Source organism: Dicentrarchus labrax, unplaced genomic scaffold (genome assembly GCF_905237075.1).
Source record: "Dicentrarchus labrax unplaced genomic scaffold, dlabrax2021, whole genome shotgun sequence".
Classification (NCBI taxonomy): Eukaryota; Metazoa; Chordata; class Actinopteri; family Moronidae; genus Dicentrarchus; species Dicentrarchus labrax.
The window spans coordinates 21,936,677-21,961,751 of record NW_026136703.1 but is presented as its reverse complement, the minus strand read 5'-3'; the positions used below and the strand labels follow the sequence as shown (position 1 = coordinate 21,961,751).

Here is a 25,075-nt window from a genome sequence, read left to right as displayed (position 1 = left end):
GTTACAGTGTCGGATTTTTGTGCATTTAGGACACATTTTTTAAATACTTTTTACATTTACACATATTGTCTTGTTTACAGGAGGAACCGAGAATGCTTTTTAGTGCTTAGAGATGCTAGGCAACAACAACGATTTCCAAAAAATGAGCTGCAACATTAAACATATTTTTTTTTAAAAGCAAAACAACACATGTATCCAAAAATATATACTAAACTAAAATAATAATGAAACAACAACACAACATTACATCTAATCAGGAATTGAAACAAGTATTTTTATAATATTTATCATTTCTAATATTTGATAATAAAATGTAAATATTTAGAGATTATTTTATGCACTTCAATGTCTTAAAATTAAATAACTGATAAAAAAAAACTGGAGGCAGAAGTGTACTAAACTCGACATTATGCATATATTGTTTGGCCAGAAATAATGAAATAATTTTACAAAATTTCCCCTTGTTTGTCTTCAAAAAATAAGAAAAAGTTAAAATAAGTAAACTGGGTTAACTTTATTCAACAAACATTTTTGAGTACAAACAGGTAAAAATATTAAATTCTCTAATGTTTTTATCCTTATTATTTATTTAATTTACTCATATTTATTTATTTAATTTACTATTATTTATTTATTTAACTTATGATTATTTATTTACTGGTTTTCCCCAATAAAAAAACTCTAATTATTTTATTTTAATTAACGTAAACTCTCGACAGGTAGACTTTTTAAAGCTCCGCGAAACCAAATCTCGCGAGAACTGAGCAGCAGCATTTTATCAGCTGAGACTACAAAACGTGTCACTGCCCCTTTAACGCGTTCCTCGTGAGTGCGCTCGCTTCGGGTCACGTGCCTGTCAAACCCCGTTCCCTCGCGCAGCCGTCGTCAACGCAACCGAGGAAGTAACGAGGAGCTAATCTGGCTAACAAACACGAGCCAATACAGCGGTTTACGTGAACTAAATGTTGCGTGTGTGTTTATCGATAAAGTAACTGGCTGCCCTTTTGTTCGCGCCTCGGTTTGGAGTGGGGAGTGGGAGTCGAGGGGGGGCAATGTTTAGGAGCAGTAGCCGTTGCTCGCTAACTTCTAGGCTAGCAGGCTAACGATCAGCTGTGTTGTTTTGGTGAGAAACACCACCAGGCTTCACCAGATCAGATTTCCTCATCGTCGGTTAATGGCGACACGTAAAGGCGTACCGCCCTGACAGACACATCAGCGGTCAGCCAGTCAGCTGTTGCCCGGCCAGGCGTCCCCTCCGAGCCGGGATTGATCCACCAGATCTGTAATTCAATCACCGATACAGCTTCAAGATGCACGACGCGTATGAGCCAGTGCCTATTCTGGAAAAGCTCCCCCTGCAGATTGACTGTCTTGCGGCCTGGGGTGAGTTGTTGACACTCTACGGATCCCGCTGCTACTCCTTTTTTATTTTTATTTTTATCCTTTGACATTGAGGTGGTCCCAATGGGCGTTTATTGAACTGCAGTCTCAGGTGTCCCACTTGTCTTAGAAGTTCCTTGCAAGCAGGTCACGCAACTTAAAAGAGTTAGACAGGGGAAATGTTTTGTGTTTGATGGCCTGACAGCATCCTTTGAACTGTCAGACCCCTGATTCTGTGTATTTTCTTCCCACAGAGGACTGGCTGCTTGTGGGAACAAAGCCCGGGCATCTTCTTCTGTACCGGATAAAGAAGGATGCAGGTAGAGTCCAGGGGGATGTGTGATGCAATCGTTTCAGTGTGTATTTGCAGAGACCTTAAACTTACTGTTGCCTGCTTCAAATATGAGTTTTTAGTCATTTTTGTATGTCTCTTTTTTTCCCTTAGGCACCAACCGGTTTGAGGTGACGCTGGAAAAATCCAATAAGAACTTCTCAAAGAAGATTCAGCAGGTAGATAAGACTGCAGGATGAGATTGAGAATAACCACAGACTATTTTATGTGTCTGTCAAAAATTATGAGTGGAGGAAGCATTTGTAGCCTGGCGAGGGAAGTCCAGATTGTAAACACAAGCTTCATTTCACTCTGAATTTGGCTCATACCCAGAGCAACCCCAGATAAAGTGTGTTCTCAGATCAGGTGTGATCTATTTGTATTGTCTACATAAAAGTCTGGTTGATCTTTGATTCATTTGTTACAAACCTCCTTTAATTGTGTCTCTTACTCTTTCTACAGCTTTATGTTGTCTCACAGTACAAAATTCTTGTCAGCCTTCTGGGTAAGTGTCTCTCCCTTTTTATATATACTGTATATTATCAATTTAAAAGATCATGCAGGTAGCATCTTCGTCTGTTTATTACTGCATTATCTTTTTGTGTGTTGACACAAAGCATAGCACTTACCATCACACTCTTATCAGATATCTGTGTCTGATCTGTTTCTCCTGCAGAGAACAACATCCACGTCCACGACCTCCTGACCTTCCAGCAGATCACTGTGCTGTCCAAAGCCAAAGGAGCCACGCTCTTCGCCTGTGACCTGCAGGTCAGTTACAGTTCCAGTGTGGTTGCAGTCTAGGATCGTCATATATCATACTATCATATTTCTGCATTTGTATCGCTTCAGATTTATAATCTTCCACTTTTACAGTATGTAAAATACTACAGTCGTACAGCTACAAGTTAGTTGACTGGATGAGAAAAGGCAGATGAGTCAGTGTCTTAATAGGGAGCTGTTTAATGAACATGGAGCTTTGAGTGTGTCATAACAAGACCAATTTACTGCAACTTGTGTGCAGTATAATTCATATTACTGCTGACTGTTTCCTTGAGCTCAACTTTCTTTCTTTCAGCCTTTTGAATGTGTGTATTTCTTTGTTTTCTACATTGCATGTAACCTTTTTTTTGATTTGCAATTAATTTTAGTGCGATAGGGGAAAAAACCTTGAAGGATTAAGATTGGTAATCCTTCATATTGCATATTTTTGGTAATGCTTTAGTAACGCTTGAACTAACAAAAGCAATTAAAGTTCAGGAGACATAAGAGTCGTTACAATTTTATATGCAGATTTGACTTCTCCTTCAGCCGAATCAACACATCTCACATGCTGCTGCCTCCCACCAGCACATAAACACAACCAATTATACATTTTGAATCAGAGTTTGCTAACATATCCTTGACAAGAATAAAAATGCATATGATGTTTATTGTTATGGATTACAGAGCTCCAGCATGTGTCAAGTCTCTGTTTTGTTGACTGTATTGAAATTAGTAGAAACAGTGGCTACCTTAAAGGTGAGAAAATTAGACACCTATCCAACAGTATGTTTAAAAATGTTAAGCGGCAGTAAGATAAACACAATCTGTAGTAAATGGACTAAAACATAAATAAAACCAAGCTTAAATTGGCTAGATGGACTAATAAATGAACGACACATATACCAAATGAAAATATATTATATAATATAACCTGAAGGGAGAATATAAGAAGATTTGATGTGGTTTTATAACCTTTCTATAGACAACAAGGTTTTCATTTTACTATTCACATAAGTATTGGAAAGTGTCATGTGTGTCACACATGGTTGTTTTATTCCCCCCCCGGTCTTGTTTTTTTTAACTCACTACTGTTTTCATTTGTTCCTTTTTCTTAGAATCGGTACATATTCTGTGGAAATTAGTGGTCGGACCTAAAGGGGTGGGTGGGTGGATGGGAAGGGATGTGTTATGGTAGTGAGGGATGGCTGGTGAAGGGAGGAAGGGAGGGGTGGGCTCATTAGCCATCTATGTGATTATAATATTGCACATTGTTGCATTATTCAATCAGCCCTAGGGCTGTTATGTTACAAAATCAATAGAGACATAGCATTTTTTTTTGTGTTGTATTAAAAATTTCCCTGATTTGAAGTCATGAATTGTATTTTTTGTCTTCTTTGTCCGCAGCTAACCAGCACAGGAGAGGAAAGGTTGAGAATGTGTGTCGCAGTGAAAAAGAAACTCCAGCTGTATTACTGGAAGGATAGAGAGTTCCACGAGCTGCAGGTAAATTATATATTTGAGATGTGACTCACTGCACTGTTTTCCCTATCCTTTGACACATGAAGACAATGTTTTCTTTTTGTCTGTCAGGGGGACTTTGGTGCTCCAGATATTCCAAAGTCCATGGCTTGGTGTGAAAACTCCATATGTGTTGGTTTCAAACGAGACTATTACCTCATTCGGGTATGTGCAAAAGGATTTTTACACTCAGCCCTTTCTTATCTGTAGCTCCCTACAGCTTAAAGTGATACTCCTCTCATAACCTCCTGTCATCTTTTGAATATGAAATGCTCACGCCATGTAGTCTTTCAGGAAGGCTGTAAAAGGTTTGCAGTGTGTATTCATTGCAGTAAAATGGATCCCATTGGTGACAGTTTTTCAGTGACGTCCCATAGAAAACCACCTGAACTGCTCATGAAGCCTAATTCACTTCTCCGCTGTCCGTCTGTGTGCTCAGTTTATTCTAAACATCGCCATGTTGAATCTTTTTCTCTGTGAGAGAAACTATGAAAACTGTAAACCTCTAGTCAGTCCCTTTCAAGTGTACAGTGCAGGGAGTGTTTTCATAGATGGGTTTTGGAAGGAGTATCACTTTAAAATGATATTTTTATACCACTTCTGCAAAGTTTAGAAGCAGTCTGTTATATAATTAGCTACTGTCTGTTTTGTTGTCCTTGAGTTTGTGTTTATTTTGGGCTTCTTCAGCTAATGTTTGGTAGTGTTATTGCCAGTCTAACCTTTTCTTTAATGCTGTTTTACTGTTTGTCCAAAGCACTTTGTACTTGACCTGACAGATTAAGTTTTTAAGATGTTAGTAATAGGTTCTGTATCTCATGACTCACTCGTGCTATCTCTCCCGTCAACCAGATGGATGGTCGTGGCTCCATCAAGGAGCTCTTCCCCACTGGGAAACAGTTGGAGCCTCTGGTTGCCCCACTGGCTGATGGGAAGGTGGCTGTTGGTCAGGATGACCTAACCGTAGTGCTAAATGAAGAGGGCGTTTGCACCCAGAAGTGTGCCTTGAACTGGACCGACATCCCTATAGCAATGGGTGAGAAAGAGGCACAACAACTATGAAGACATTTTCATGTTCAGTAATTGTGTGATTTTACACTTAGATGTGTTTTTATGTGTTTTCTGCAACCGGTTTGTTGACATTAGTTGCTCATGCTGTTCTATTTCTGCTTATATGCAAAACGAGCTACTACACCCCCAGTCCAAGTAGCTTTTCTACCCTGTTATGACTGTCGATGTCTTTGCCAGAGTTAACTTGTATTCAATATCAATAGGAACTGACAGCAAAGTCAAAAGGTCACATTGCTGAATTGCAAGAGCCAGAGATCCCCTCCTGGCTCTCTATGTGAGTTAGTCTTCCAGAAAGCAGGAGGGGAGAAGGTGTTTTGCCAAAATGTGTCACCCCTGGCAGTCGATATCACTCAGGGGGAAAAACAAAATCAGCCTAATTATTTTCTTGTGCTTTCTTGTGACTCATTTTAAACAGTAAAACCTTAAAAAAGCTGCAGTATTAAACAAACAGAACGTTGCCCTCTTAGTCACAATTTAATTAACTGTTATTATTATTCATTAGAGTTTATGGTATCTCAAAAGTAAGCATCTATTGATTTTGCCAAGGACATTGTTTGCTATAAATTATCAGACTACTTAATATTAAACAGTTTTCACATAATCATAATAGCTTTCTGTACTGGCAAGAGAAAAAAAACACAGAGGACAAAATGAGGAAGTAGCACAAGGAGATACAGGTTTTCAGCATTTTGGCACGTCGGGATGGAAGACAAGCTGCTGTGAAGATCACACTTTCAGTGAATGCTGTAAACGTTGCCTTTTTCTAGGTCACAGGCAGGTGTTTGTTTCACACCCAAATTAGAAATCATAGTCAGCGTCAAATATATCACAATTCAAACTTTTTCGGCCCAAGTGTGAGCACATTTAGGTGGATCAAAGGAGCAAACATAAGTGCATCATCTTCCCCTTTCCATCATTTGATAGAGGTTTCAGTTTCTGTTTATGAATAGTTCATATGATCTTGAATTGTATGCAGCTTTTACTGCATTTGTATAAAGTGTTCAGTCTGCTGCTGTTTGATTTCACTGACTGGTTAAGAAATGTTGTCTATGTTGACTTGGCCTGTGCGTAAGCAGTACAATTTATTCTCTTCTTGTCACACTGATTGAACAAGTTTGTTCACATAGCAGTAATTGGAAACTAAACCACCTGATGAAGCGTAAATGCTGCCAATTATTTTGTCAGTTGTTGTCATGGAGCTGCTGTCTGTCTTTTCTTTTCTCTTCCTCAAGCTTTCCATCCCCTGTGCAAAGTCCTTCTTTCCACTCTGTCTGAGCTGGGCTGCCGTTTTCCACATGTCAGAAGAGGAAACATAATTTTAGATCAGCTTTTTTATCCCGTGAAGAAGACACCACAGGTCTGGGTTACAAATGAGCTTTGTGACAGAAGTGATGCAGATGAGCTCTCGCATTGTTTTAAAGGCCTCGCTTTCCGTGCTCATTGGAATGCTGAAAGGAACAATGTGAAGGGGAAATGAAGCCTCCAAGCAGTGGTTTCATACAGTTTGCAATTTCCTTGTTTTGATACAGTCAACATTGCGGCTTTGGCGCGCACCAGCAGAGGATGAGTGCTGGTCGGTTCAAAATACATCTGACTGTCCATCCTAAGTGTTCATGGCTGGAGCGGAGGGCCTATGGGCGTAGTCTGTCCCAAATCCAGTCCAACCTCAGCTCAGGCCTGTCTAGATAGCTGTCTCCGGCTGGATTTCCTGCCCCATTAGCCTCAAGGTCTTCACTCCATAATCACAACTGAGGCACCTGTTCTCAAGATTTTAGGTTGGGTGGACATCAAAACTCTCAAACTTCATTAGAGCTGAAACAGTCTAGTAACTGATTACTGGATCAAAGCAAATACATCCATTCACTGCTTCATGCTTCTCCAATGTGTGGATATGCTGTTTCTCTCAGTTTTATATCATTGTGGATGAGATACTATTGATTGGACAAACAAGGAATGTTTTTTAATCAATGAATCAAGAAAATACAGAGTAGATTAGGTTAGATAAGGTAAAAGTTAGTGCAAATAGTTGCTTGTGGGATAAATTGTAGGACCGCCCTGGTTGCCAAATATTTACTGCACATGCCACGTAACCAAAACGTCCCCTCGTTTCCAACTGAGGGCCTTTGTTGCATGTCACACCCCTCTCTTCCCCTTTGTTTGCCGTCTGCCTTTTTGCTGTCAACTGTCGAACAAAACGAAAAAAATATATTGTGGCAATAAACAAAGTAAAAATCAGCTTTAGTTACCTGTTCTCCCTTAAAAAGGTGAACCCTTTGTTTAGACTGTGTTGTATTATCCATTTTGTCAGACCCACGTAGCAACTTCAGTCCACAAATATTTGATGACTGGAAGAAGATATGTAATATTTTTAAGTTTTAGGCTTTGGTTGACGTGCACATAAGTTTTACACTCTTGCCTCTTTTCAAATGTTCTCAGAGCACCAGCCTCCGTACATCATCGCTGTTCTCCCTCGGTACGTGGAGATCCGGACCTTTGAGCCAAGGCTGCTGGTGCAGAGTGTGGAGCTGCAGAGGCCTCGCTTCATTACTTCAGCAGGGTGAGTTGTCCTCCAGTGAAGTTTTGTCATCTCATTTGTCATTTGTAATCTCTATAGGATGTTTATCCTCACAAAGTGACTTATGCGCACATATAAACTGCAGTTAGAATATCTAATTTTCACTGAAATATAGCACAATTTAGTCTTTTCTTTTATGTACAAGTCTGACCTTTTACATCATGCTGGCTGCATTGTTGCACATTTTTACATTTTCATTCATCAAATGGTCAAAAGAATCATAATGCATTGAAAGATAAATGAGTTGTCTTGTATAATAACACTTACTATTTTGTGAGAAACATTTCTTATTTTGTGTTATGATGGGAAAGGTTTCTTGCAATAAAAATGAGATGATATGCTGTTATAAAAAGAAAATATGTCTGACAACATGAAAAATATCTTGTTAAAATGAGAAAACATTCATGTTATAATAAGAAAATAAGCAAGGTGGCAGCAGTATGGTGCAGTACTGCAGTGTTTGAGGTCAATAAAAATCCCTGCAGTGGCTATTGTACGACGCCCAGCTTAAACTTATAGATTTGATAATGAATGTTGGCTTTTCTTTGTGTACCACTCTGGTTTGTTTGCACCACAGCCTTAAAAGAACATCATGTGTGATTTGCCACTTTGCCTCATCACTGGTTTCTGTTCCTCCCGATAATGATACTGATGATGTCAGTTCCTCCTTACAAAGCAAACACTTTAGTTCCAAACTATTCTCGCTAATCCAGTTTTCTCCTCTTATCTTTCACAGGCCAAATATTGTGTATGTCGCCAGCAACCACTTTGTGTGGCGTCTGGTGCCAGTATCAATAGCCAGCCAAATCCGGCAGCTTCTTCAGGACAAGCAGTTTGAGCTGGCTCTTCAGCTGGCGGTGAGCAGCAGAACCCCTCACTATTAAACCTCGTTATTAAATTCCTCACGATTAAATGAGCGCTTCAACTCAGAGGATTGAACTTTAAAATCACTTATCTTGATTAGAAGCTGTACGTTGAAACAGTAAAGTGCTCCCAGCTTTGTAGCAATCTAACTTTCCAAGGGCATTTCCCAGAATAAAGGCCATTCATGTGCTTTTCACACATTCTCATAAAAAAAACTGTAGCATGATGAATTTTCTTTTTCTGCTAGAAGATGAAGGATGATTCAGACGGTGATAAGAAGCAGCAGATACATCACATCCAGAATCTCTATGCCTTCAATCTGTTCTGCCAGAAGAGATTCGATGACTCCATGCAGGTGTTTGCCAAACTCGGCACAGGTGAGCCCCCCCCCCACACTTCTATGAAATTGTATGTTTTCCAATATTTATTTATTTTAACCTGTAACACGTGGCTGTTTAACTACATAGGGCTCAATAAGTGTCCATAGTGTGGACATCTTAAAGTAAATATAGTGGACTGTACTTTGAGGAGATGATCCGATGTGTCCCAGTGTGATAAACGCCCCTAATGGTCCCTGTTTCTGTATCACAGCCTAATTAACGTAAATCTGGTCATAATTTTATCACATGTACTCTTCCCCTACTTTTTTTTTCTCTTTTCCTGAGCTCATTAGACATCTGTTGCTTATTGTGTATATTGAGGGAAATATTTTTATTCACATATGACTTTCACATGTAATGATGAAAGAATGAATTCCATACTGATGACAGACTTTTCTTTTCTCTGATGAGCTATTGATTTCATTTCATTTTACAGTACACGTAATGTTTTGTGATTGTATTGGAAACGCTGTACTCAAATCAGTTTTCCCTTTAATCAAACGGCTGATAAACAAACTGAAGTATCATATGTGCAATAAAGTATGACAAATTTCCCCTCCCGTGCTCTGCAGATCCCACTCATGTGATTGGGCTGTACCCCGACCTGCTCCCGTCAGACTACCGCAAACAGCTGCACTATCCAAACCCTCTGCCTACTCTGTCTGGGGCAGAGCTGGAGAAGGCTCATCTCGCTCTCATCGATTACCTCACCCAGGTGTGTGTGTGTGTGTGTGTGTGTGTGTGTGTGTGTGTGTGTGGGGTGTGTGTGTGTGTGTGTGTGTGTGTGGTGTGTGTGTGTGTGTGTGTGTGTGTGTGTGTGTGTGTGTGTAGAGGATTTAAGCTTTGAATGAGGCTTTACTTAGAGGAGAACTAACAAAAACCCAACGGTTGTGTAATAATAAAAGCATATTAAGGATGAGGATCAAGATAATTGGTGTAAATCTTCTTTTTTGTTTCTCCCCACAGAAACGCAGCCACCTTGTGAAGCAGCTGAATGACTCTGACCCTTCTACAACGTCTCCACTCATGGAGGGGACACCTACTATTAAAAGCCGCAAAAAACTCCTGCAGATCATTGACACCACCCTGCTGAAATGTTACTTGCACGTAAGGCTACCTAGACTATCTTCCTTTTGTTTATGCATTAACAAATGGAGCAATTTCAGCCCAAACTGCAACTTTGGAACAATAATTATTACTTGATATTGATAATTCAGTGTCTTGCAGAATATACAGCATATACTCTGTACATTATGTTCCTTTTTAGTCAAACAAAACAACCAAAACAGACTTATTTCCTTCTTAATCTGTTTCTTTCTCTTTGGCACTCATGACTTGTCATACTTTTTGATTAACAACCAACCGGCAGTTATTAGTGAACCCAATCCAAACTTTTACATTTCAATATAAAAGCTATGTCTGCTCTTATGAACTTGGCAGTCATTACCGTCCACTCACAGCAAAGTGGTATGATATCAAAAGAAAGTCATTCCAAACATTGGCAGCAGCACTGGGCACTTAACTTTGTCTCACACGTAGCCAAATGGGTTTTCTGTTAGGCGGCTCATTGGTAGATTTACTTTGAAGCAACAAAACCTGAGTCACAGTTAAAAGTACTGAGTCTGGCTGCCATCTAGGTGTAGTAGCTGCAGTAATGTGGGTCTGGTGTTAATTTAGGGAAGTGGATGCCTGGGCAACAAAGCAAAACTTTCGATTTACCAGGCAATCTGTTTGTCAACCCTCATCTACGGTATAAAAAAGCTACTTCTGCTGGATTGAGATCACAGATATAAGCAGCCAGAAAAAGTTTCTCCTCAGGATGGTTGGGCTTTGTGTGAAGAGGAAAACACTCTGTTGGACCAAGAGTCTTTCTGCCTGTCCTCCACGTTTAGACGAGTCAGTTCATGTGGCATGGGTATCCAGGAAAAAGCACCACCAGGTGCTTCCCTTGGAGGTATAATAAGCACCATTAATCAGAGGAACTCCCATTTTAGACCTACATCACCCTGGAGGGATAAGCTGGGAGTGACTGGACATACTCTGAGACAAGAGTGCCAAGCATCTGCACCAGATTATTTAAATGAACATCCTGGGAAACAGAGAAGATGAACTAATCAGTGTAAATCACCTGCCCTGTAGTCTTTTGGTGAAACACAACCTGACCTTTTAAAAGGGGTGAATGGATTCAAGTTTGGAAATGTGTGGTGTTCACATTTTGTAATCTGCTCCCCCCCCGTTAAGACCAACGTGGCCCTGGTGTCCCCCCTCCTTCGCCTGGAAAACAACCACTGCCACATCGAAGAGAGCGAGTACGTCCTGAAGAAGGCCCATAAGTACAGCGAGCTCATTATTCTCTATGAGAAGAAGGGCCTGCACCAGAAAGGTAAGGGTCTGCTTGCTGGTCAACCACCTGTGCTGCAAAACTCATCATCATACCACAGTGTTTTATGGAGCATTCAATTCTAAATTCTGATAGATCTTCAAGTCTCAACTGCAGGAAAGTTGTGCATGATTATGTGAATCAGAGCTTAATTATCACACGTAGATGCAGGGCTATTAAAAAACTGATAGATTACTCCTGATGAGAGGAAACCTACACACTGACTTCAAATCACAAATAAAACGGGCAGCTCAAACAACTTTATTTTTCTTCATAATAATATTATATTAAATATTGTCTCTGAACTCCTACAGTACCCTTTTGGTTTAATGTTTATTTCAGCAAGTTATTCATTTATATATTCATATGGGTGTGGTCATTTTCAAACATTTTGACCTGATGAAGATCTGACTTCTGGGAATCTAAACGCTGTCCATATAAATAAATTTGTGGTTTTGAGTCATTGTGCAGTTATGCATTACTCTTTTCATTCATGAATAGCCAGTGATTCACAGCAAAAAAGTTAAACCTTGTAGACTTTGTATCCAGTTCTGTGAGCTAAGATCGGAAAACTGTCAGCTTTTTTTAATTGTAAAATGTATTTTTCCTATTTTTGTTTTATTATTAATAATCAATACATCTGATGCCTCTTTTGTGCATTCACACAAACAAAATAAATTATCTGCTGTCAAGACAATTTATGTAAAAAGCAGTTCTTACTTTTCACACAACTTTGTCTCAGAAACATGCTGTTAATGCCAAGTCTATTTGTATATTTGTACTGAACTGTGCTTCTATGGGTTCTTTTACGTGTGAAGCGTATTAATTAATTTGAAATGGTGGGGATTTATACACCTTCTTCAGCTGTTGATGGCTCCCCTGGAAATCTGGCAAGATATTTTGAGATTAAGTGCAAGTTCAAATGGGCTTTTTTAATAGCCACTTTAAGCTGAATACGCAAGTAGAAGGTAGAACATATATTAAAAAGCACATGACCGTGAGAAACAAGAACATTAAACAGAAGCGGATAAACCAGAAGTATAAGTTAATATAAATATAGCTTCATCTCAACCAGCTGTGTTAAAATGCTGCAACACTTTTGGTGCTTTTAATACATTTTGCTGCTAATGGGTTATTTTGTGCTTAACTAAGTAAAATGTTGAAAGTAGGACTTAGAGCTGTATTTTATTCAACTTTTCAAAGGAAAATAATAATATGGAGAATCACTTTCTAATTACATTTCTGATGTTTTTCTGATGTTTTTGGAGTGTGCAGTTAATCATCAGGCAGCAGACAATAGATGAGTCAATCAACTGGATAATGACTGATATCAGAGTTCAGTTTTATTTTTCAAAGTGCGGTTTATCTGTCAGCATGACAACCGAACACAAAACAATAAAACACAATGAAACATCTGCTTCCAATTTCACATTCAAATTGATGTTGAATTTGAGGGTTTAGTATTTAAATGACGGATCACTTGATGCCAGACCTACATCGGCCTTTGTCAGCGCTCTCCTCATTACCTCCCAATCCAAATACAAGTGCCATTGTAAGCATGAATTGTTCCATTATGTTTGAATTCAATAGGTACCGTTTATGTGCTTGTAACAAATCTGCATTCTGGGCACGGGGGTGGATCAGCTCTGTCGGGCTACACAGTTTATCTCAGAGGAGGTTTCCTGCATGTGGTCGACTCGTCATCCTCGTAGATCAGAGCTGTCCTAATGTCATTTGGTTTCTGGCTGTGTTCTGCAGCAGATTCTGGGCCCGCTCTCACTGTGAGCGCGGCTGGTTTTAATCGGCCTTCTGCAATTTGTGCTTGTGATGTCATGCTGCTCAAGTCTGCCTCTCTCTTTATCTCTGCCAATTCAAACCAGCTGCTCCCGTCCACCAATTAACACCGCATGTGCTTCGTCCAATTTCTGTTGACAGAGGAATTATGCAATGCAGTGCACACCAGAGTAGATGACATCTTGCTACTTTCATCACACAAGACTAATGTCACATTTTCTCCCCTCTCACTCGCCTCCCCTCACTTTTCCTCACCCTGTTTGCCCTCTCGCAGCTCTGCAGGTGCTGCTGGACCAGTCCACCAAGGCCAACTCTCCACTGAAGGGCCACGAGCGAACAGTGCAGTACCTCCAAAGGCTGGGTAAGGATCAACGGCCAGCTCAAGTCTGTTTCAGCTTAGCGTCAAAGTTGTCGTCTCCGTTAGATATGTTAAATTTGTTAGGGTGATTTTGGGAAAGGCTCTGAGAAAACTTTCACCCTGATTAATTGTGGATGTTGGATGAAATATATCGTCTGCGTTCTGTCACATGTCATGACTTGCAGACTTTAATATGTCTGGCAGAGACTAAATGTGAGGTTTTTATACCATATGTGTCTGTATTCACTGTGTAACACTGAATAGTTTGTAACTGTGCACCAGTGATGCCAAGATTAATGCATGTACTCACCGAGAGTTGGCTGTTAAAAGGGGCTCTGTGTTCTTTTGTTAAATATATTGGTTTTTAATCAATTGTGACACTGTAGCGTAATGATTAGATCATTTAAATGTCTCTTGTAGCCCATGATGTGAATGATTTAAGGCCTTTTTTAAATACCAGTTTTATATGTAGTGCCAGCATTTTGTTATAATTTAAACCACTTTCCCTTAAAAGCACTGTGTTTGGTCACAAAGAGGATATTGTTTCTCCAGGTTGAAGGTTTTCTCTTTGCTGTAGAAAAAAACATGTTGAGACTGATGTTGTTTTTGTTTATCAGCCTTTCACCTGTTTCCCAGAATGTGGTTAAACTCAGAACAATCCAGTAAATTGAAAATAAGACCTATTGGCAAAAACTGTAAAAAGCTGTGTGGAGGCTTTCATTGCCTCCTTGGCTGTTCTTTAATTTGTTTAATGCTTAGCGGTGGCCAGTAATACCGATAATGGGTAATAAAGCAATACATATATTAATAACAATGTATACAGCATAGTTTTGCTGTTTTCTACCAACTACAAACAAATGACACCCCAAAAAAGCTATTAAACTTGGAGTAATGATCCTTATCAGTCCATTTTCGGAGAGCTACCACAAATAAGTTTTTATCATCAAACACAACAACACCTTCTTAAGATAAAAAATACCTTCAGATGTCTTTTTTTGTCCAAGATTTTTTGCTGAAAAAATACTTTAATATTTTATTATGGCAATAAATCAATACATTTTGGTTGGAATAAGTTATTGATTTGAATGGAAGTTTTCTGAAACTGGTGGCTGATGGTGATATATCTCTAGCTTTTTTTCCTCTGAGTTTCCTTGGTGAAGTTAAACTTACTGATTTATTGTAATCCTCCACACACAGGAGTGGAGAATCTGGGAATCATCTTTGAGTTTTCTCCCTGGGTGTTGAAGATCTGTCCTGAGGATGGTCTGAAGGTGGGACACAGTTTTTGTTTTTGTTTTATATAAAGCATATCAGTGTTGTAAATTGCTTTATGTTTTTGTATCTATTGCTGTTTGGTTATAGGCAGAAGCTCGTTCTTATTTTGTACCTTTTCTAACTCCCATAACCTCCAGTTATCACAGTGACAGTCGGTTTCTCTTTAAGGTCTAACTATATTTTATGATTTTATTCATCGTGAAGAAGGTTTAAAAATCTCTCTTCCTCTCCAGATCTTCACCGAGGACCTGACTGAGGTGGAGACTTTGCCCAGAGATAAAGTGTTGAACTTCCTGAAGGAGGGCTTTAAGGAGCTCGCCATCCCATATTTGGAGCACATCATTTACGTGTGGGACGATAAGGGCCCGGAGTTTCACAATGTGCTGATCCAGCTCTACCTGGAGAGGGTTCAAAGCCTAATGAAACAGTACCTCAACTCACTGCCAGAAGGTAAGAGCAAATGTTAAAGTCAAATTATGTGCAGTTTAAAGTATCAGTGGGTCCTTAAAAATGCATGAAAAGTTTTACTGTAACTTGTTTTTTCTACTTTAAAAATTATGAAAATTATGTTTTTAGATGTTTTTACAAGAAATTAAGGGCTAATACAGATCGGTAATTAGAGGTACTGACAGATATTTAACATTCGATGATTAATAGCTCAAGCAAAGCCAGAAAGGGAATTCTTTAGATGGAAATGTGTAATTGGGCAATGTGACTGTTGGGCTTTAATATTTTCTTTACCCTCCATTTTTTGGAAATCAAATTAATGCCAAATGAACATGATTCTAATTTATTGCAGGATTTTCATGTGATTACATCACTGCATGTGGGTTTAGTTTGCCTTTGTTTACTCATCCAGTCATAGTTGTCTCTTTGCAAAACAAGCCTGTGTCGGGACTTATTCTGAAGTTCATCCGTCTTTCTCCGTTTGTGCCTTTTTAATGATCATCCAGGGACCGTGTATTGAAATGAACCTCTCAGCCAACGCAGCTACATTTACAGGGATGCTCATTAATGCACACTCTGTCAGAGAAATAAACTAATAAAAGCAACTAATAAAATAAGTAAATCTGTCCTGGGGGAAGGTTATTGCTTCGTTTTATGTTATGAAGCATATTGCAGTACACAGCCTGGGATATTATGATATTGTTTCTATGAGATAATCAGCAATGAAATCGGACCTCGTTCAACATTACTGCATTCTGACTTTGTAAATATTCAAGCCTCTTTAAGCAGCAGTTGTACATTTTCAGGTTGACCTCAAATGTGCCTTGTTGAGTTTTCCTTTGGAGCTTTACTTTAAAAAAGAAAACCTGAAAACGTACGTTCCTTCCTCATAAAGTGTTTGCATACGTCGATGTTTGCTTGCTGATCTGTGGAATAGTGTGAAACCAGTGGCAGGATGTGAACCACACCGTCCACATCCTTGGGTATGTGTATCCTCGTGGGCGAGGTGCGCATTACAAACAAGGAAGGAGAAACACATTAGTCCAGAGCGCAACTAGTGGTTAAAAACTCTACAGGTGCCTTTAAATCAAGGATGAGGATTATTATCATTGTCAAGTTGTCAATCATTTTCTCAGTTACTTTATTAAGAATCAAAGAACAAAAAACAAAGAAATTCACTTTGCTATCACAGAAAAGCAGCAAATATTCACTTTTTTAGAAGGTGGAAGCAGAATTTTTGGCATTTTTGCTTTAAAAAAAAAAAAAAAATATTAGTTGATTTATCAGAACTGTTGCAGATTAATCAGCTTGCTCAACCAGTGTTTGCACCTCTAGACTCTATAATTAAAACCTCTTTGCCTTCCGTAGGAGTTCCTGCTGTTGCTGCGGGGAAGGAGAAAGGTGAGCTGGGGGAGTACAGGAACAAGCTGCTGTCCTTCCTGGATATTTCCACCAGCTATGAACCAGCCAGACTCATCAGTGACTTTCCCTTTGATGGTAAGAACCGTGTTTACACAGTGGACAAACAAGACGTCTCTTCTAACCTTAACAAATACAAAGATTATGTAGGTTTCTAATGAAGCTGATGATCCTTTGTGATGATAATGTCTTAAGCATTTAAATCTTGGGTATGCAAGATAATTAGCTGTTATTGGAAATTCAAAGTAAACCACAGATTTTAATATCAGGATAAATGTAACATGCACCTAAGGAAAACAAAGTATTTCCTATTACCTCATGTACATGTGTTCTCCGTTATAGAGGAACGTTTTAGTCAAGTTATATAGCTGAAGGGTGTAACTTGCACCTTTTGACCTTGTTTTCCATCTCCAAGGCCTGTTGGAGGAACGGGCTCTGCTTCTGGGTCGGATGGGTAAACACGAGCAGGCACTTTTCATCTATGTGCACATCCTGAAGGACACTCGCATGGCTGAAGAGTGAGTATTCCTGCAAACACCACAGAATCCTACACACCAACCACAAGCCGAATGTTTGCTAACTCCAGCACTAATTAACTTCTGACTGTAAAAGAGTCCGGAACAGTCAATAAATTGTTCTCTGACCTGAAATCATCTGAAATCATTTAATTGCAAGCTTGTTCTGCAAGGCAGCAAACATTGATCAAATTAAGCCAATTGGTCAACATGATGGAAATAAGCAGCATTTTATCCACTCATGATTTTCTGTGTGTGCTCTGCAGATACTGTCACGGCCATTACAACAGTTCAGTCGAAGGGAATAAAGATGTAAGTAGCTTTTAATCTTATTTTATTTTAGAGCTTTTTCATCATGATTTGTTAATTGTTCAGGGGAAAAAAAAATGTTTCTTCACCTCATCCACCTCACTTTTGTAGTGTTTGTTGTGTCCACTTGGGTTTTATTCTAGCTCTGTTGTGTTTGTTTTTGTTTTATGACCACTTTTTTCATTTTGTACACTCTGCTGCCTTCAGCTAAGTGCCTTTGTGTCTGCAGAAACTGCTATACAAATATAATGGATTATTTATGGCTCAAACACCCAATGACAGGCACATTGCCAGTTCTACGAAAAAAAACTAATCTCACAGAAATGACAGCTGATATTGTCTGTTATGTGTATAAAATGTTGTTCGACTCTGACTGATGTTAAAATACTGAAAACTAATGAATAAGCTTTGGATTGTATCAGTGAGTCATTACTGTTCCTGTAAAGGTCAGAAAGAAAGAAAGAAAGAAAGATAGAACGAATATTGGTTGCCTGTGTGTGAAGTCTACTGTTAATATTAAATCCAATATTAAAGGCTGATTTTAAGGAAATATTCCCTTTTTATGAGAACATTGATACCATTCTCGATCAATACTATTTGCTTAGCTTAGCATAAAGACTGGCAACAGCTAGCCCGGCTCGGTCCGAGCAGCATAGCTAAAGTTCAGTAATTAACACGTTATATCTTGTTTTTACCCTTTGGTAAAGTGTATTTTCCCAAATTATTGAACTATATCTACATGTAAACTCAACATGTTTCACCTGCTACTAACTTCTTTTATATTATTTTTATGTGAAAGAATGTTTTATTTCCATGTCTGGTCATTTACATGACCCATCCCTCATTATTCAGTCACATTAACTAACTAACATTCTGGCACGTTAACCCTCCATCTAACAGCAAAATACATAAACCGTAACTAAATACACACGAAATTTCCACAAATAGTATTCCAAAAGATATCCCACAGTAGAAATACAATACAATATTTGAGTTCATTACAGTTTTTCATTATGTTTCTGACATTTTAAATCCATTTTGAATCATTTTTCTCTTGTAACTTGGCAAATATGATCTTATTGTATCTTACTGTCAGTAAATTCAGTAAATCAGTTTTTTCATCTGTTGTTATTTGCTGTTTATTATTGTCTTGTGTGATATAAAAAAAAGATTCAGATTCAGATAAAATGTGTAATAACAGCTGTATTTCTTCCCTTCAGGTTTATCTGTCTCTGCTGCGAATGTACCTGTCACCGCCTGACGTCCATTGCCTGGGGCCCATCAAGATGGAGCTGTCAGAGCCTCAGGCCAACCTGCAGGCGGCCCTGCACGTCCTGGAGCTGCACCACAGCAAGCTCAACACCACCAAGGTAAACGACAGCAGAGCAGCACTCCTTTCCTCACCAGGCTGAGTCGAGAACAAACCCCAGTAATACTCACAAATAATTCTGTTCTTTCAAACAATGTCAAGGAAGTTGTCAGTCACAGAAAAGTACTTGTGATGTGTGCATAAAATTATTGCACTTTAATTCAACTTTCGTATGCGGCAAACTCCCATCTGCTACTTCAAACCGCTCATTAAATCAGAAAGCAAGAATTAGTCTGTAATTCCACCCAGGGCTTTATTATTATAAGCTGACTCTGTGCCATCGCTTAAATTTAGTAATCATTGCTTATTCAAACAAGACGTGGCATTGAAAGTGAAACTGATAAGAGTCGGCTTGTTTAGGCTGGATTAAAATGAGATAGAATAACATGATTAACGATGACACGCGCTCTCACAGAATTAGTCATTTTGGCATTTTGTGTGAAATTAAAGCAGCGACTGAACTGAACACAACTCGTTTAAAAATTTTGATTTAGTTTGTTTTTAGAGCGGGATGAGAGGGGTTTTCGCTGTCGGGGGCAATCAAGCTGCTGCCTTTGTGATAGAAAAGATCCAGCGAAACCAAAAAAGATTTCCACCAGGGTGCTGATCTCCCTCGAGAGGCGTCTGCGTTGCAAATGTGAATATCTTTTTATGAAATTCCTTTCATATACCTGGTTCTACTTACCTGAACCCAGAACCAAAATAGCAAAGAGTTAATTGAATGAAAGCTGTTCTGCTCTAAACTAGCTCACGGCCTATTTTGCCTTTTTCAAGCCTCCGTGTCGCAATCCACCGACTGCTGTCTAGTAAAAGAAGATATCCCTCGAAGAACACGTTTTTCAATACAATCCAAAAAAATCTTTCCAGAGAGTTCACGTTGAGACGGAAACACTCAGCAGATTGTATATTCTGTCTCTCCATATCTTATCACAAAGGAGCAGAGGCACGGCCTTTGAAACGCCTCCGCTGTGTCTCAAAAAATATTTTAATTAAACAAAACAAGCGAGTTTATCTGTTCTCTTCTCCTTGTAAAATGCACCATAACAGACTGTTGTTGTATCTGTGATTTAAAGTGGATGTGGTTGTGTGTGAAAGGCCCCGCTGATCTGTGTTCAGCCACAGACATGTCAAATTAAGAGTCTCTCAAGGAGAACACTGCAGGTTTATGTGAATGTTGAGGTTTAGAGTCTACAGCCAGGAGCTCTCCATCTTGTCTTTTTGTGCCATTCTGCCTTCCCTGCGCTCCCTCATTGACTTTAATGGCACCCCTGCTTTCCTTCCCCCTGGCCTCCCTCCCAGCCCACGCCTCGCCAAGAGATCACAAGACGAGACTATGAAAAACTTCCAGCATGAAGCAGTCTTTGTGTGCGTTTTTTAGTCATTTTTTCTTTATAATTTTGAGCTCATTTTAAACGATTTCTTGTTTAGAACTGCAACTATAGATAATTTTCATCAATACTTTTTTTTTTTTTTCCTTTTAGTCGATAAATTACCTGAAAATAGTGAAAAACAGAACCCCACCTCTGTTCCTCAGCAGTTACTCAGGAGGAAAGCTCGCTGTCAGAGGTGTAACGAGGCTATTTGCACTAATTTAATTTAATTAAGTCGAGCGAGAGGACAACGGGACTACAGGGCCTTGATTGTGTTTCCCTCAGCATTTACACAGACCTGATTTCTAAAGGTAAGAGAAGATGCTGCTGCCAACGTCGGGGATGCCCGTTAACAGCGGTCTAACATGTCGTACAGCCGATTACTGTTCCAAAGAGAGAGTCATTTAATTTAATATTATTACTGAGATGATTGAGTTATGTTCTTTTTGAATTAATATAATGAATGTGGAAATTACTTTATTTGAAGTCTTTATAACTGTTCCCTCAGTTCAGTTCACAACTGTGTTTCACCAAAACACGAAGATTACCACCACCGCTAGAGAAGATGCTCATTTTGATAAATTATACTTGTGTAAGCGAATGTAATTTGCTTCTGAAAGGGGACGTTTCCTCCATCCAATCCACTAATAATGTCTGGTCAACAGTGTTTAATGAGCCAACCTTTTTTGTTTGTTCCAGGCCATCAATCTGCTCCCAGCAAACACTCAGATCCGAGAGATCCGGGTCTTCCTGGAGAGCGTCCTGGAGGAGAAGGCACAGAGGAAACGCTGCAACCAGGTGCTGAAGAGTCTGCTGCAGGCTGAGTTCCTCAGGGTAAGTCCTGGAGGATTTGTTTACACGGTGGTTCATGTAAATTAGATTCAAATTTCAGTAGAGAGAACTAAAGCTCTCAGGTTGAAGGACAAATTGTCAGAACCGTATGACCATTCAAACGTTAACCGTTAGAGAGGAAATTGATGATTTAAACAATGTAGATAAATTCAGCAACTTTCTGCTCCAGTGTCTATTGCTGAAGTATATGTTGTATTATGTTAAACATGCTGTATTTCATCAATTTCCAGATGATGTAGCGTAGTAGCGGTTCTACCTGCACCTGTGAAACCTTTATACCATAATTGATTTTACAGTGAAACATCCTCTGGTGCACGTAGGATGCGATATGATGTGTTATATAGCCGTTGGAGTGAGCACTGCCAGGAACGGATGAAAGAGCACCGTTTAGATAGTCTCTGGGTTTTCGTGCCTCATCTGACCCCTTTTTAAAACAAAGCACGGTCTATTTACTGCCCCTGGTCACAGGTTGCATGTCTGTTAACAGAGAGCATTTCAGTTAAAAGATTGATTTTTCCCTCCAACTGTAATTAAATTGTCTGTTACAGCATACACATCTGATCAGTGAATCACATGTACTCTGTTCTCCTTCTGAGAAAGACAATCAGAAACTGTTCTCTCTGTACGTACATGGAGAACTTGCTTCTATACAGCCTGTCAAACCCTTTCCAGAAGTCATTTGCAGTGACATCAGTTAACTACCACCAACCGTCAGACGGCAGCCTGGTACACAACACAAGAGCCACAGACTTTAAACAACAACTCGCATTACATTCCTGCTAAAGTCTCCTTCTTATCTAATTTACAAACATGTCTTGTCCTGCACTCTAGCTTGTAAGCAACCAAACAAACATTCAATGGTGGAAAGATATGTCGGACTTTTACTTTTAGTGGACTGAAGAGGTGAAAGTGTACCGTATAAGAGTCAGGATGTATTTTTGAATGTTTGCGTTGAAGGTGAAGGTTGACGAAGGTGGTTTTAGTGTGACAGATGAAGGGTTTTTACCTTGTAATCTAGCCCACAGGTAACACAGAAACAAGATGTCTGGGCTCACCTGGCGTGTTCTGTATTCTCAGGTGCAGGAGGAGCGAATCTTCCACCAGCAGGTTAAATGTGTGATTACAGAGGAGAAGACCTGCAGGGTGTGCAAGAAGAAAATCGGGAACAGGTAACACTGTCTCAGAAAACTATGAAAATGTGCACACATACGTATATTACATTAATTTATATATTATATATAACTCACTTATCCTTTTTTCCCTTCTTATTCTAATTATTATTATTGCACATTAGTCTTTTAGCACATCCTCCCCTCCTTTCACTGCTCATATTTTATAATACGATTGTGTGACAAATGTGTGAATCTTGAAAAAGTGAACTGATTTTCTTAAGAGTTATTAAAGGTCATATGACACCGTCAATGTATTAATACCATCTTCTGATTTATATCCTTCATGTTCTTTTATCAGATAATTATGTTCCTGCAGTTTTATTAACTTGAACACAATTTTATGCTCTGAACTGCAGTTCATTTCATACCCTGTTCATTTTTATTTAACTGTTTTCTCTCTTCTTTTTAATTAAACACTTGTTTATCTGCTGTGATGCAGTGAGTAATAATCCTTCCAGCAGTAAAGCATTCTCTATTTGTTTCTCTTTCAGTGCGTTTGCCAGGTATCCCAACGGCGTGGTGGTGCATTACTTCTGCTGCAAAGACCGCAACATGTGTCCCACTGAGCAGTAACGGCGCCACCTGACACTGACTGTTTACTAATAAATAACCCCCCCCCCCATCCCTCTCTGCGGATTTCAATGCTCGGACATCTTTGAACTGGAAATGCATCTGAATGTTGGAAGTGCACGGGTTAATGGCCAGGCTGTGGAATCGGACGCTTGTATCCAAAGCACCTTGCAGAGCTTCAAGCGCAGACGTTTTTTTTTTTTTTTTAAAACTTGAGTTAACCTTGGGCGCAGTTGTTGTCATGCTCTAACAGCTGAGCAGAACAGGACCTCCTCCTGAAAGCAAAAGGCTGCGACTCTCTTTCTCTCTGTGCATGAAGTAACAGGAGGAATGTCTGGGGTCGCTCAACAGGAGGGGAGAAATAAAGAGAAAGAGGGAGGTAGACTCTGACATTTGAAAAGCATGTGTCACTGTAACGCTAGAAGGGATTCACTGCCCTACACGTCGCCTCGGAAGAAAATGGGCTCTATTGACAGACGCCCAGAGGAAAAAGAGCTGTAACAACAGAAGTTAGTGCTCGTTCTCACCAGGAGATGATTACAAGCCTTCGTCTGCAGTTTTATTTTGTATTTTCTGTCTCCCTCTTCCTGCCTCTCTCGGTCTCCCAACCCCTCCTGTAACGCTGTGTAGGCCTCAGTCACTGCTTGATATGCCATATACACTCTGCAGGAGTACTGTTAAATGCCTTTTGTGACTCAGAAGATTGTACTTACAGTGAAGTCAGATGTCTCATGATTTTTTTCCTGTTAGCATGGACTGGTACTAAGCAAAACAGCCTTCGTCTTACAGCATGTTTTTCTTTTTTATTTAAACATTTGAGGCGGCTTCTGCAGCTAGTATTATTATCACTATGTATAATAGCATCCTCTATTTAAAGGTTCCAGTGTGTAACATTTAGGAGGATCTATTGGCAGAAATGGGGTATAAAATTAACAAGTATGTTTTGATTATTGTCGGTTCTACAGTAGCCCAGAATAGACAAACCAAACAGTGGCTCTAGATAGCAACTTTCAGCCACCATAGCGCTTAAAAGGGGGAGGGTGAAGTGAGGAAGTTGCAACTACATTGCTAGAGGCCACTAAATCTTACACACTGGACCTTTTTAATGCATCGTTTTAAGTTCTCATCCAATCTTCTTTGTAATCTTTTGTTTTTTTTTCTTTGCAAGACATTCAAAGTTTATGAAGTAGAACTCATTTAAAGTGAGACTATGTAACTTTCAGACAGCAGTAAAGGTGGCCACATGTGGCAGTGGCAGTATAATCACACAGAGGGGGAAACCCTGATAAGTAGTTTAATCTGCTGTTAACTATTTTTGATAATTTATTCATTGTTTCAGTCATTTTATCAAACAGAATTCACTGGTTCGGGCTTCTTAAATGTGAGGATTTATTGCTTTTCTTTGTCATTTTGGCTTTTGTTCACTATTGTTTTAAACATTTTATAGACCAAATGATTAATTTGAGAAAATTAACTGCAGATTAATTTATAATGAAAATAATTGTTAGTTGCAGCCTTACATCTACTGTAACCAAGAGTCATAAATATATCGACTAACATTAACAACCATGAGCTACCGGACAAACCAGTCCAAGCAAGGCTGCAGCGGTAAATCTCCTGTGTGGGTTGAATTGAGCATTTTATTGCTTTTGAATTCAACTTTTTATTTGTAAGAGGAAGATTGTGTTGTTTCTTCTTGGAAAAAAGTTATATAGTCTCACTTTTTTAAGACAGGTCACAGTAGTACGGCACTTTAAAAGTGGATGTCCTGTTTATTTATTGTCAAATTGCACATCCGCGTGATAAGAACTGGAACTAAAGCGAATGACTTTGAACCTATGATCGATGTGTGCATTTTAATAGCAATATTGTTATAAAATGTGTCTGTTCACCGCACGCCTGGGGAGGTAGTTCAAGAAGCAGGACTCCACAGTTTATTGGAAATAAATAATACAATGAATGTATGTTTGAGTCGGGATGCACAGTGTTGTTGTTGCTCAGCGACACTCGGAACAGTTACAACAGTTTTAACCACTAAATCTAAAGGTTTGACTAGTTTGGAGAAATCCTGCAACATTAAGTTAACTTTAACACACGTTGTAGCATCATCTGTATCTCCTCCTCCTCCTCCTCCTCCTCTTCCTCCTCTTCCTCCTCACCTGTAAAGATTTGCACACATTCTCTGCTAAGACTGTTTCTGAACTTGTGTTTTTTAAGTGGGAACATTTGTACCACTGTGTGTATACTGTATAAAGATTGAGAGCATTAATGACACATTTCTCGCTGAAGTTATTTGAATCTGAGGGGCGACGCATCTGTTTGTCTGTCTGGCTTTAATCAGTAATAAATAAACATTTCCACTCA

General features: G+C 39.3%; 1 protein-coding gene across 2 annotated transcripts; it reads left to right on the top strand.

The window, feature by feature from the left end:
• The first annotated feature begins 856 nt into the window (after positions 1-856).
• vps39 (VPS39 subunit of HOPS complex) lies at positions 857-25,075 on the top strand. Of its 2 annotated transcripts, none has more exons than XM_051392538.1 (24): positions 857-1,383; positions 1,635-1,700; positions 1,826-1,890; positions 2,174-2,216; positions 2,388-2,482; positions 3,881-3,979; positions 4,067-4,159; positions 4,844-5,027; positions 7,499-7,619; positions 8,374-8,494; positions 8,752-8,878; positions 9,454-9,596; positions 9,848-9,988; positions 11,123-11,264; positions 13,330-13,416; positions 14,611-14,684; positions 14,922-15,138; positions 16,504-16,632; positions 16,970-17,072; positions 17,336-17,381; positions 18,599-18,748; positions 20,817-20,951; positions 22,047-22,138; positions 22,633-25,075. In XM_051392538.1, exons 1-24 carry the CDS (start codon positions 1,311-1,313, stop codon positions 22,712-22,714), a joined length of 2,628 nt encoding a protein of 875 aa, XP_051248498.1. In that variant the 5' UTR covers positions 857-1,310; the 3' UTR covers positions 22,715-25,075. The 2 variants fall into 2 exon arrangements, with proteins under 2 accessions (XP_051248498.1, XP_051248490.1); XM_051392530.1 differs by having other exon boundaries at positions 8,749-8,878.

Excerpts from the sequence above, each read along its gene's own strand:
- vps39 (XM_051392530.1), top strand. The coding sequence starts at position 1,311 with ATGCACGACGCGTATGAGCCAGTGCCTATTCTGGAAAAGCTCCCCCTG. Across the intron at positions 3,980-4,066 it reads GAGAGTTCCACGAGCTGCAG|GGGGACTTTGGTGCTCCAGA; the intron begins GTAAATTATATA and ends TTTGTCTGTCAG. Across the intron at positions 13,417-14,610 it reads GCAGTACCTCCAAAGGCTGG|GAGTGGAGAATCTGGGAATC; the intron begins GTAAGGATCAAC and ends CTCCACACACAG.